Source organism: Panthera uncia (genome assembly GCF_023721935.1).
Source record: "Panthera uncia isolate 11264 chromosome D3 unlocalized genomic scaffold, Puncia_PCG_1.0 HiC_scaffold_8, whole genome shotgun sequence".
In the NCBI taxonomy this organism is placed as follows: domain Eukaryota; kingdom Metazoa; phylum Chordata; class Mammalia; order Carnivora; family Felidae; genus Panthera; species Panthera uncia.
The window spans coordinates 35969143-35983179 of record NW_026057586.1 but is presented as its reverse complement, the minus strand read 5'-3'; the positions used below and the strand labels follow the sequence as shown (position 1 = coordinate 35983179).

At 44.1% G+C, this 14037-nt stretch overlaps 1 protein-coding gene across 6 annotated transcripts in view; it reads left to right on the top strand.

The window, feature by feature from the left end:
* FHOD3 (formin homology 2 domain containing 3) overlaps positions 1-14037 on the top strand; it is a 469815-nt gene that overhangs the window by 377663 nt on the left and 78115 nt on the right. For all 6 annotated transcript variants that reach the window (XM_049619507.1, XM_049619508.1, XM_049619506.1 and 3 more), the window contains one exon: positions 5320-5534. In XM_049619507.1, the coding sequence (XP_049475464.1) occupies positions 5320-5534 (215 nt within the window). The remainder of the gene's footprint in view (positions 1-5319; positions 5535-14037) is intronic.

Here is a 14037-nt window from a genome sequence, read left to right as displayed (position 1 = left end):
TATGCCAATAAGTGGAACTTTGCTGAGTTTTCTTAGACACCTTCAGCTAAATAGTTCAAGACAGTCTGAGGACAAGAAAAGTGCAGTCTGTCTGTGTTCAATTAAAAAATTAGATGGTTAGGTCAGCCTTATAAACAAAACTATGGCATTGCTTTAATTCCAGTGTTTTATTAGATTATTGCCACCATAATAACCAGTGGTGGCCAGAAAATTTAGAGTGGAAGAAATAAGAAACTTCTATTTCTCTAATTAATACCTGTTTTTGACATTGGGGGCATAGACTTTGACTGAAAATGCTGTCGACTTCATGTCCAGGCTTAAGAAACCAAATTTTATTTTAGTTTTTAGCTTTCCCTCCAGATTCTGCATTTTTTTTTTTAACTTTGGACAGTTTGACTGTTATGTTCTGTCTCCACAAGCAAGGCTTTAAAGCTTCTGAGAAGATCTCAAGGTCCAGACTGACCTCAAAATTGTCCCAAACCACTGAAGTCTACCTCTTTCTGGATAGCAATCACTGATTTTTTTCACCAAAGCATAGCGTCACTTAGGCCTGGAAGACCTGTGCAGAGAGAGAGGTGTTTGCCACTCCTCTCCTGTCACCTCTTGTTCTGACCTCAGTCCTTGCCCTATGTCACCCATCTGCCTGGGGCTTCTTCGCTGGTGCAGGAGTGGCCTCTCCGTGGCCTCATGTGGACCCCCCCTCTGTTTACATGGAGGATTGTGGAAGCAGCCAAGAATTTCCCTTTAGTTTGGACCAGCCACTTTTCTTGATTAGTTTGCTTCTTGAATTACCTGGTGAAGATGGGAGAGAGGGTATAAACTTTTCCCCTGTTTGGAAAGCTGTTGGGTTCCTGGCAGACCAGGAATAGATAAGATTTCCAAGTATAATGGGATTCAGAAATGGATGGGGTAACTGGAGATCAGAGGTGGAAAGAGCTTCAGAAGTAAGGAAGAGGGCTCCATCTAGAAACTCTTCAAGGTAGACCCAGGTGTGTTTGTTGGGTCCCATGTCTCTTACTCTAAATGCAGTGACTCAGATAAAAATGGCCAGAATCACAGCAGATGGTTTTTTAAGGTTTGTGTCATCCAGTGTAGCAAGATGAGTGTGGTTTTGCTATTTTGAAGTGTAAAGGCTATCCAGTCACATTTGATTTCATTTTGATTTATTTTGTATTATCTCATTCCAGCATTTGAGGCAAACTAGTTTATGGACAATGGTGCAGATCCAGAGTAAGATTCTGGTGAGGTGCTGCTTCTTCTTTAACATTAGAAGAAAGGCTTTATCTGATCATGATTCAGTGACATTCACAAATAATTTTTTTTTAACGTTTATTTATTTTTGAGACAGAGAGAGACAGAGCATGAACAGGGGAGGGGCAGAGAGAAAGGGAGACACAGAATCTGAAACAGGCTCCAGGCTCTGAGCAGTCAGCACAGAGCCCGACGTGGGGGCTCAAACTCACAGACCACAAGATCATAACCTGAGCCGAAGTCGAACGCTTAACCAACTGAGCCACCCAGGCGCCCCTCACAAAAAAATTTTTTTTTTTAATTTTTTTTTTCAACGTTTTTTATTTATTTTTGGGACAGAGAGAGACAGAGCATGAACGGGGGAGGGGCAGAGAGAGAGGGAGACACAGAATCGGAAACAGGCTCCAGGCTCCGAGCCATCAGCCCAGAGCCTGACGCGGGGCTCGAACTCACGGACCGCGAGATCGTGACCTGGCTGAAGTCGGACGCTTAACCGACTGCGCCACCCAGGCGCCCCAAAAAATTTTTTAAGGGAATAGTAAGGAATGAGATCCAGGCTGAGGCTGGGGGTGGGGTTGGGGTGGGGTCAGGGCAAGGATTTGTCTCAGGGGGATGGCATAGGAAATGCCTATGGCAGGCAGGGGCTATGGGAAAGAGTGCAAGGGGAAGGTCAGGACTAGGCTAGGATTTGGGAAATTATGCATGAAAGTGATCAATGAAGCAGTAAGAGAGGATTCTGAGCATTGCTTAACTGGTCTGAGGACAGAATAGAACTTGGAAGGAGTCAGATTTTGGTTTAATGTAAGGAAGAGTTCCCAAGTAGAAGAGTGGCAGGAAAAGTTATCAGTAAGTAGGTTTAGTTAATGTAAAATCAAACAGAGTTTCTATAGGGCCCTGGGGAACGAGATCCAAGCCCGTATATGTTCCCTCGGCTGAAATACTAGCCCTGCAGCCCACCACGTTGGTGGATGTGTGAATTCATTCAAAAGGTTTGTTTGCCTATCTCTCCCACTGAACTGTGAGCTCCACGGGGCGGGGGGGAGGGGGTGTTTATTATTAAATCTCTAGTACCTGCTGCAGCACTTAGCACATGACAGGCACTCAACAAATGTTCAATAAATAATGAAAAGATGAATGAATAAACAAAAGATATGAGCAGAGATGGGATAAATGGGAGTGTTGAGGTGAAAGTAGGAAAGGTGAAAAGTCTTTTCTTAAGGCTGTGGCCTGTGGATAGAAAACCCAGTGCTTTGCATACAGGAAGCTTTAGGAGAGTCTCAGCTGGGGGTTGTGTTGCAAAGCCACAGGGACGTAGGACCCTCGACCCTCATCTCATTTCATGGGCTGCTGGGCTCCTGGGGGAGTAGGTACTGTTGGGCCCCTAAGTGCACTTAGAGTCTGTCTGTAAGACAAGGTTGTGATATAGGGCAAGCTTCCTCCCCAGGAACTGCCAGAGGTTGACATGGGTCAGGAGAGGTTGCTAAGCTGTGAACCTCTAAATGCCCGGTGGCCTGGCTCTTCCCAGGCATGCCAGTCTCCCCTCACCACTCCGGCCCATTGCAGATGGCCACTGGCACTGCTTTTTCCACAAAGATTTACTATTGACCTTGATGCCCCTCCCCCATCCCTGCCATATCTTAAAGTCTTTATAACTGTGGCAAAATACACAGAAGATCAAGTTTACCATTTTAAGCGTGCAATTCAGTAGTGTTAGGTACGTTCACATTGTTGTGTGGCCCGTCTCTGGCATTCATTTCATCTTGTAAAAGAAACTTTACACCCATCAAACAAGTCCTCAGGCCCTCTCCCCTGCCATTTTTGTCTACCAGATAAACATCCTCAGGAGAATTCCTATGAAATCCTTGACTCTTCCCATGTCCCCCAGATCCTTGAGGATGACATCTAGGAGGTGAAGGGTGTGCAGGAAGCCTTGGAGTCGTATCCACACTCTGAAGGAATAACCCCTGGAGTCCCCCAGAAAGTGAAGTGAACTCTCTGCCCGCACATACCTGCCGGTCTGGCTGCCCACGGAGAAGGGTACCAAGAGGCCAGGGCCAGGGCTGGATCACCTGAAATGAAGGTCATAAATGGGTTGTCCTCTTGGCCTGAAGCCTTGGACCTATACAGGTCCCCTTGATTGCACACCCTCCCTTGCCTGCCCCTTTCTCCTGTCACAGAAGGCTCGGACTCAGCGTGGGGATGCCTCACAAGCTCCTCCTGGGCTCACGGCATTCCTGGCCTCGACTGTGCCACCATCTCGTTTAGAACATGCCTCCTGTTGGGATTCTGACTCTTGCCTTCAAGGTCACTTTCTTCCAAGATTCCATAGCCAGGTGGTTTTCCTTGCTGGTCCAGATTAAGTTCAGAAATACCTTCCTTTTGTCACCTCTCCTACCTTTTGAGAGGTGACATTGCTGACAAGAGAAGTCCAGAGTTCCTTCGCCCCGTAACCGTAAGGCTCTCCAAACCTCGCCCAGACATATGTGTATGCAGACCCCTCACGCATTTTTTCTCAGAGATTCACCATGAAAGTAAGCTCCCTCCCTAAGAAGTTGAAATAGATGCGTCGGCCACCCTCGGCCCCCGCTGCTGCGGGTAGACCCCTGCAGCAAGGTGCCGCCTTGCGGGTTCCTCACCGCATGCCTTGCCTGCTTCCCCTGGGCCCGGCAAGTGCAAGGCGCCAAGGGAAAGAACAAAGGATGGTAATCTTCTGTTCTCAGAAATCCTATTATCTGCTTGTTGAGAACAGACACACACATGTGAAAAGATGACTATATATGCCAGGCAGTAAATGTAAAATGCCATCTGAGTTGAATGGACTACATATCCGACATGAGTTCAGAGGCAAGGCTAAGATCACTTCCAGCTGTGGTGGTCAAGGCAGGCTTCGCAGAGGGAGACACGCGTGCAAGCCCGGCCTGCGGGGCAGATTGCCTCGGGCCTGGCAGGGAACAGGGGTCCCCGTGGCAGACGTTGGGGAGCCACGCCCACATTAAGGATGCATGAAGAAATGCATGCTTTTTAAATGCATCCTTTTTAAGGGTTTCATATATATGCTCTGCCTTCCTTGGGCGCGTGAATCCGGAATGCCGTGTGTGGTGGGGGCTTTGGTGGGCTAGGGTTGGGGGGGCCTGCCCACCGGGAGGGACTGAAGAAGCAGTGAATCCCAATGGATCTGAGTGATGGTCTTGAATAACCTGTCTCAAAGTTTAGTGGTTGGTGAGACAGAAACCTGCTACAGCTGAATTCATAAATTCACTTCTGAACAAATAATGGTGGGTAAAATTAGCAGACATCTGGAAGAGGCACATATTTCAAAGTTATTTTGGTCTGATCTATAAAGCACACTATGAGGAATATGATTGGTAGCTGGTCTTAATAAACAGTTAGTGGGTTCTGCCTGCCTGAAATGCAAAACAGATGTATCTTTGTTCTTTTAAACTGACTTTGATGAATAAACTATATGTGACGTCAGGTCCAAGCTATTGGATGTCTGAGTCCTACTCAGAAATATTTTAGAATATAAAAAAGTTTCCATGGTCGACACTGGGAGAACAAAGCGAATTCCAGTCGCGTTGCTGTTAGCATTGAAGCAGGTTCAGAAATTCAGAGAGGCCTCCGTCCAGCAACCCCTTTCGGTATTTTGGGGGCATTGTTTCTCTCCCCCACACCGAGGCGCCCTCCCATTTCACAGCTGCAAGCTCTGAGTGCGTGTGGTTTTCAGCTGTCACTGTTGGGGCTTTGTAATGGGCATTATTGCTGTTTTGCTTATTTGTACACATTTCCTAAAAGAGCAAAGTAGGATTCTGCAGCAGTGATCCAGTCTCTGGAGACTGTGTGATGTTGCCATTTCTCCCAATTTGTTTGGTTATGAATGATGCGGGGATTTTAATCATTAGCATCTTGGCTTTGCTGGCTGTTTTTGGCAGACTGGTCCTCCAGCCAGCCCTGTGCTGTGCTCTGTGCATCAGGAAACCAGCTCACTCTGCAGGTGTTTCATCCATAAACAAGCATCGGCCACGGGCTCCTCTTTCTTTTTACGGAAACCCTTTGGAATTTAACTTTCAGATACAAATACTTGGAGCAGTTGGCAGCCGAGGCGCACGAGAGAGAAGTGAGAAGCCGGAGCGCGAGCCGGGGCAGAGGTGACCTCTCCTTGGACCTGACCTCCCCGGCGGCCCCTGCCTCCCCCACCCCTCTGAGCCATAGCTCTCCTTCTCTAGACTCACAAGAGGCTCTCGCGGCATCATCCTCTTCTCTGGGAACACCTCAGCATCCCCAAGGTGAGTGCTGGGAGAGCAGAGGGAAATTAATGTTAGGCTTCTGGGAAGTAGGAACCATTACTACATGCAAACTAGTACTGAGGGGCAACTAAGGGTAAACTCAGGGCGACTTCACTGCACTGATAAATTAGATGCCTTGAGAGCCACTTCTGTTAAAGCAGAATTGTGTATAATGGTTGTCAATGCATGGTCATTGAGAAGGGAGAATATTAAAAATAAGGCTTACTTTGCCATTTCTTTCTAAATCACAGGGTATTAACTTAGTACCCTGTAATTTGGACATTATTTATTTATTGGGTCTGCCCAATAAAGTGACCACTTTAAAATGTTCTTACCCTAGGAATTGTCGGTCTGTTTTAAATTAAACTGATGGAGAATAAAATTAATCAAAGCCAGCAGAAAAAAAAATGTGGATCTGGTGGAAATAGAAATGTTGAAGAAGAAAAAAAGGAATATAGTAACGATTACTGGCACGTGGTGTGGCTGTAGATGCTTGTGTGCAGACAGAAAGGCTCTCGCTGGGGAAATTGTCTGTCATCTTAGCTTTATTTGGAGAGAAACAATATTGTACATTGCAGCCGGGGAGCATCAGCTGTTTTCCCGATTGCCCTGAGAGTGGTGGGACCGTTTTCTTTCACATTAACAGAGGCGATGGGTCTTGGGCACTGGCGTCTACAGTGCGTGTTGACGAGCTTGCAGCTAGCACTGTTCAATTTAACCGAGTGTTATGGCTTGCAGCCTGACCAAGACTTAGCCAACTGAAGACAACAGAGACGCTAAACTTTTAACTCTCGGAGGGCTGACTAAATATGGCATAAAGCTTAATTTCAACAAGGCAGGACTGCATGACCTCAGCAGAACTGGATGTAACGGAACAATCTTGTCTGTCCAATTCTCCACTGGCTCTCCGAGCCTCAGGGCTCATTCTGCAGAAGCGGGCTGGCTTTGCCACAGCTTTCCATCATGTCCAGTTCCTGCTGGTCCCTGAGCCATGGAAGATTGTCCCAGGCAGATGGCTCGGTCATAGATGAGTAATGTCGGTCTTAAAATACTGAGACTCTGAGAATCAGGAAAACAGACTGTGCTTTGACAGCTCTGTGCTTTCCAGACCCTGCCTGGTATCCTTGCTCTATCTAAATTGTGGTATTTCCAGAGGCCATATGAAAAACATTCCCCTGCAAAGCGACAGTTCAGCACTTAATCTTGGAACTTTTAATTCTAAGAGTCTCACCCACTCTTGTTTCCAGAATGGTTGTCTAAACTGTGAAATACAGAAGGTCCCCAGGCTGAGAGAGAAGTGTCAGTATCTATAAATATCGTTTGTCCTCCAAGCTTTTAGTCTCCTTGATGTTTGTGACAAAAAGACAGTTCCTCAAGTATTTTGTCCAGCTATGATCAAACTTGAGGCTGTTCTATCCAATTAAATGGGCAGAATATTTGAAACTCCAGTAAGAACACAGAAAATACTTTTTTGGGGTATATGCAATATGTATTGGGGGGAAATAAAGTTATTTATGTATGCTTTCAGAGAGATAAAGAGTACATGTCTTTTTCCTCTATGGGGAAGGGATTAGTAGAGACTGAGAGAATGTTTGGCTGAAATCACCACGCGAGCATCTGAAATAGGAATACTGGGCTTGAACTGAGACACGATTACAAATTAATGAAATAGCACTGTGTGATGTTTGGGTTGTTTAAAAAAAAAAAAAAGCAGGGGTTCTTGTGGAATCTACAAGAGATGTTCATCATAGGTTAAATAATTATCCAAAGCAGTTGGAATCAGCAGAGTAATCTGATGTCTATGTCCTAATACCTAGCTGAATTATACAATTAGAAATTTTAAACGTATAAGAAGACATGCTATGAGAGGATTGTCTCTGAAAGGTGTTGAGACTTCCTTCTGACTTGGAGACCTTTGCCCTATGACAGAAGTACAATGATGGAATGACCTTTTTTTTTTTTTTTTTTTTTCCAGCCTAGCTTGTTATTCTTCTTTGAAACATTCTGCCAGCATCCCATTAATAATCTGTTCTTTTTTACCAGGCCCCATTTTTAAATGCTCAAAGGCATTTTTTGCTTAGCCCTAACATTTACAACGTCACAACATCTGGGGGAAGAATAAAAAAATATAATCACACATCCAGATGTTTGTCCTGCTCCAAACACCTGGCACTATGTGGTCCAAATGTGCCAGGGGTTGACTCGCTTTTTCATTCTCTCTGCTTGTGGAATCATACGATGATAATCTTCACTTTTCTGTCATGCTCTGCCCCTTCCTCCCAAATGCTACTATTTAACACCCACTCGAGCAACTGAGTAAATGGGGGAGATTGGGGGTAGAACCCACTTTTAACCGTCAACCTAGCCATTTATCAGGGCATCGTGGTACCCCAGTATTTGTGGTGGCGTGCACATTAACGCCACATGATCCGTTTGCTTCTACCCTTTCCCCAATATCTGCATAAATTGCAGCCTACCTTTCAGAGTTGTATTTTCAAAGAAAAGGAAAAACAGCTATTTGTTACTGAGTTATATATATTTCAGGATTAAAGGTCACTTTATAAGTTCTTTTATTGAAACTCCTTACTTGGATTCTGGATAATTTTTAATAGCAGAAGATAGGAAAACATTAAAAACTTCTTTACCTTTGCCCTTACAAAATATATTTCAAAAGAAGGGTAAATGTTAAAAGACCAATAGCATTATGTGCTATCGAGTGAGAACTTTCAGCCAAAAACCTTCCCAGCTAAATCTGCTGTAACTTTTGTATAAATTATGCCACTACCCCCACCATCAAGTCAATGTGTGCTTGAATTATTTTTCCATCTGGCCCTCTTGTGGCTCCTAGCAGATGTTTGTCCCAATACTGCCTAGACTGGTGATGGTCGGAGTATTTTTCCTCTGTGTGAAACTACCAGGCCCAAGTGAGGGACAAACACATGCATGTGTTCTCCTTTGCACTGGGCTGCAATTAATGGAGACATGTTACCCCAATTTAGGGAAACATGAAGGGCCTCTCTCTCCATCCATTGCTTTAATTAGCCTTTCCTTATTTTCACTGAGCCCTGATGGCATACATCAGAATATCTCACCAGTTTATTTCCTGTTACTTTAAGAAACCGATGTGTCAGGAAATAAATTATTTTTGTTAATTAGAGGAAAAGGTGCAGTATTCTTATTGGGATTGAATTCTCTGATTTGACTCTTGGGGAAGTTTCTCTGAGGAGTAAAAACAATAATCTGTGTACCCACAAGTGAAGTCATTTTAGCAAAGTAACCTATTATCCCAGTGGGTGTCAGATCCGGGGAGCCTATTTCATGGAAACAGAATGGAGAAACCATTCATCTCAAAACCAGGTGTTGATGACGGTCCCTGCAGTGTATCCCTGTTAGGAACTGCCTTCCTCGGAGGCTAGAACTGTGTGGCTTCCCTGCCCCCTGGCTGGCACACCTGGGTCCATCCTAAGGCTAAATGGAGAGAAATTACCTTTCCTATTAGAAAGCAGCTGCTGTCAAACACTTACAAGTGGCTTTTACCCACTAATGCAGCCAGGAAGGCTACATACTGGCTAGATTATTTTTCTTATTTTTAGCTCAGTTGTCTCTATATTGCACACAGAAGTAATACTTTAGAGATGCATTTAAAATATTTACCACGCTATATTTATGTCAGGGAAAAATAAGTTCATTGGTGATTTTTTTCTACCTGTACCTGGATTCCTAGATTATTTCCAAATATCTTACTATTGGGCCTTGGAGATACAAAATATGACCGATGTGACCATGGCCTACTCACCAGTATTCACTCAGAGGCATTACAGAAATTATTGACCTGCTGAACGGATTATTTTCTCTCACAGATCCAAGCATATAAAGTGCCGGTAACTAGGACTATTCCTCTAGCTTCCTTACCCTCTCACCTAGAAATAAAATGTAGCTGTATAGTAATATCATGAAATGTTCTGCTGGTTTAAATGAATGATCATTTTTCACATGGGCGTCATTCATCATCACAGCTGTTGTCATTGTTCCTAGCCATTGACTGAGCACCTTTGTCACCTTCCTTGTGTGACATGTTTTGAGTCTCCTTCAGGTGTAGACACTCTCCTCCTCGTGGCAGAAATCAGAAACATCTGGTATCCTGTTTCCAACTGGCACGGTAGCAATGGAATATCATCAGTCATCAGCCTTATGCATGCTGGTTCCCTTGCATAAAGCTTTTGGACACCTCCAGTCCAGTATTTCACGAATTGGCAGGAAACTAGATTCCTGTGGTTCTGTGACTCAGGATGGCCCCACCTCCCCACACTTCACCTGACTGCTACTACTTGATGCCATTTGGTCAGTGAGACAAAATCTCTCAGGAACTCTACCCAAGGCCAAGGCACCACCTGCTACACCTGCCATGGAATGGCTTTAAGAGCCTTTGCAAATCATTGGATTTTCCTGCCTTGCTTTTTCTCAGTCTCTAAAAATGGAAAAGGACAAAACTTTCCCTTTTTTCTCTTATAGAAAATGACAGTTGCCTGCAGTGTGTTTTCATGCACCATATTTTATTTTATTTTACTTTATTTTATGTTATTTTATTTATTTATTTTTGAAGTGGGGGAGGGGTGGAGAGAAAGAGAGAGTCCCAAGCAGACTCTGCACTGTTAGCTCAGAACCTGACACAGGGTTTGAACTCAAACTATGAGATCATAACCTGAGCCGAAACCAAGAGTCAGACGCTTAACCGACTGAGCCACCCAGGCACTCCTCATGCACCATATTTTAAAACAGTTTTGAATCCTTTTGGAGTAAACCAAATATGAATCTTAAGTGTGCTTAAGTAAAGACAAGGCACACAATGGCATTGGAATAGTTGTTAAAAAGCAGTATTAGGTGATCAACATGGTACTTTCATAGGTGGCAATTAGGTATCAAAAACTCCAAAGGGTCTAAGGCTTGACTTGATTTTTAAGTTAGTAAGTTAGCCTGCCACAATTTTGTGGATGTGGGCACAAGACATGAAACTCCAGGGTCAGAGACAACAGACTTCGTTACTCATAGCAATAGTAGTAGCTAGAGTATCAGCATTTGTGCCATTTCTCCAAGCCCCAGTTCCTGCAAGGTGATGTGAATAGGCCCAAGTGTTAGCTTGGTATGATAGCTGCATACACAGAGAGGAACCTTGAGCTTGGGGACCCCAAATCTTTTATGTTGGGCAGTAAGTCTGTCTTCCCTTTGTCCCAGAGAGAGACATTATTTTTATCACAGTAAGCTATAAACCAACCAGTCTATTGCTCCAGGGGGAGACAAGGTCTCTGTCTTCCACAGCTATTTGCTATGCACACATCCTTGGATATCCCAGAATAAAGACTGTCACTGTCTCTGCTTATAAGACTGCAGAAACACAAGAGACCCCTGGAGAATTGTTTCCAAGCATTGGATTATAATGGTGTGTAACCAACATTTACAAATTTGCATCTTAAAATCTGTTTAATGGAAACGAAGTCTTCAACTTTAGAACAGAAATTAGCTTGTTTGATCTTACTTGACAAAAAGAACATCAGGTATTGCAAGACCCAGCCTGGAGCAGGCTCCGGGGGTTAATGAGCTTGTCTTCCTCTGGAGGTGCTAACAGGGAATCTGGAAAGACATCAGTGCCTTTCATCCGAAGTGGGAGCCTTGGGTAAATGCTCTCAGGGACATTCAGGAGACCTCCACAAGTAGGGACATTGAGCATCCTTCAGTGTGGTACTTTGAATTTCCAGAGTCATTGACTATGAACTGGGAAATAACAAAGAAGAATAACTACCTGGTTCCTTCTAGCATTCTTATCTGTGGTCAAGACCTTGATCACCACCCTGCCATCTCCACTTTTCCTTCCAGCACCCCTGCCCCCAACTCTACCCACCCCTACCTTTCCCCCACCCTCATAAGGCGTTTATGCAAAATGGTACACTGCTTACAGTGTGGCAGAATAATCACAAATTAGCTTTCCAGTCCCTGTAAGTATGCTTTTTCTTTTTTTTTTCCAGAAGGTTTCCCTTTATTATTTTTTTAAATATAATTTATTGTCAAATTGATTTCCATACAATACCCAGTGCTCATCCTGACAAGTGCCTTCCTCCCTGCCCATCACCCACTTTCCCCTCTCCCACACCCCCCATCTACCCTTAGTTCTCAGTCCTAAGAGTCTCTTATAGTTTGCCTCCCTCCCTCTCTTTTTTTTTCCCCTTCCCCTTGCCTATGGGCTTCTGTTAAGTTTCTCAGGATCCACATATGAGTGAAAACATATGGTATCTGTCTTTCTCTGCCTGGCTTATTTCACTTAGCATAATACCCTCCAGCTCTATCCACGTTACTGCAAATGGCCAGATTTCATTCTTTCTCATTGCCAAGTAGTATTCCATTGTATATATAAGCCACACCTTCTTTATCCATTCGTCAGTTGATGGACATTTAGGCTCTTTCCAAAATTTGGCTATTGTTGAAAGTGCTGCTATAAACATTGGGGTACATGTGCTCCTATGCATCAGCACTCCTGTATCCTTTGGGTAGATTCCTAGCAGTGCTATTGCTGGGTCATAGGATACATCTATTTTTAATTTTTTGAGGAACCTCTGCACTGTTTTCCAGAGCAGCTGCACCAGTTTGCAGTCCCACCAGCAGTGCAAGAGGGTTCCCGTTTCTCCACATCCTCGCCAGCATCTATAGTCTCCTGATTTGTTCATTTTAGCCACTCTGACCAGCGTGAGGTGATATCTCATTGTAGTTTTGATTTGTATTTCCCTGATGATGAGTGACGTTGAGCATCTTTTCATGTGCCTGTTGGCCATCTGGATGTCTTCTTTGGAAAAGTGTCTATTCATGTCTTCTGCCCATTTCTTCACTGGTTTATTTGTTTTTCGGGTGTGGAGTTTGTTGAGTTCTTTATAGATTTTAGATACTAACCCTTTATCTGACACATCTCCAAAGGCAAGGGAATTAAAAGCAAAAATGAACTATTGGGACCTCATCAAGATAAAAAGCTGCTGTACTGCCTAAGTATGCTTTTTCAAGAGAACTCTTGGGGTCAGTGACCCTGCAAGGCATCTTATCTGCCTCTGAACAGGACATGAATATTTAGAGCCCTCTGAGGCTGGAACATCTTCTGAGAAAGCTGCCTCCACCAGATACATTTGGAAGTTCCAGTAGATTTTTGTTGACTTTTCAGATCGAGCAGCTCTTGGTCCTTATGTATCCTCTAGATAATCTCCAGACTCAGGGTATTATTTGGCTTTCATATTTTCTGCATTTCTCATCAGTATTTTCTCATCTTTTATCTCAGTCTTTCTCATCAGTTTGTTTCAGTCTTCTTACTGACTCTTCTTCTTCCTGACCCCTAAGTATTGGGTTTTTCCAAGGGTCCTTTCCTAGCAACCTTCTGTTTTTATGCCTAATCTGTGCCTGTTTTCTCACATCCTCACCTGTGATGTTTAACTACCTACCATGTGATAAAAATCGCCAGATCTGTATCTCCAGCCTTGGCCTTCTTGAGCTCAGGACACATGTATCTAACCTCCTTAGACATCAGCATCTACTCCTCAGATATGTCACACTCAATAGGTTCCAGTTTGGGACATTCAGATGGGAGGGTCACCTGTCTCTCACCTGTAAAATCCCTACCCCCTAAACCTGCTCATACCTTCCAGTCCTCATCTATTTTAGACCATATCTCTTGGCCTAGTCATTTAAGCTGGAAGCATGCCTGTAATTTTTGACTCCTCCCTCAATGCTCACACCTGTATGCAGTCAATCACCTAGTGTTTATGGCTTCCTTTCTCTCCACTCAGCCCTCCCCATTGCCACTGCTTTAGTTCATGTCTTAACCATCTCTCATCTGGACCATTTCAGTAACTTCTAATAGACCTCACATCTTCCAGCTTCTTATTAGCAACCCAATCCCACCCCCCCCCCCCAAAAAAAATCCTATCTATACCTTGTTTTAAACAGCTCTAGTGGCTGTCCATTATCTATAGCAAAAAGGTAAGACCTTATACAGCACTCAAGACTTTGGTTATCCACTCCCTACAACCAGTCTTTTACCTCCACAACCACCCCTACATGTTATGTCCCATCAGCATCAAACCACTGTCAGTACCTGAAAGGTGCTCTGTTTTCTCACATGTGCTCTGTGCTTGAGAGCCCTTTTCCACTGGGTGCCCACTGGACTCTTATCCATCTTACCCATCTTACCCATCTAGTTGAAGGACCTTCTCTAAAGTCATCTTTGATTCCTCTTTTGTATTTCCCTTACATCTTGTGCATACCAAGGATACAGGGGCTTATCTCACTGAATAGTCAATAAATGGTACCCCGTCCTCCTCCACTTTGTGTTTCCCAGAGGAGAGTCCATGCCTGCACTCACCTTTGTTATCTCCCAATGCTTGGAGCAGAATAGACATTCAGTAAATGTTTTATGAGCTAGAATGAACAAACAGCATGAAAAAAAGAAGGCAGACACATTATAGAGACAGCT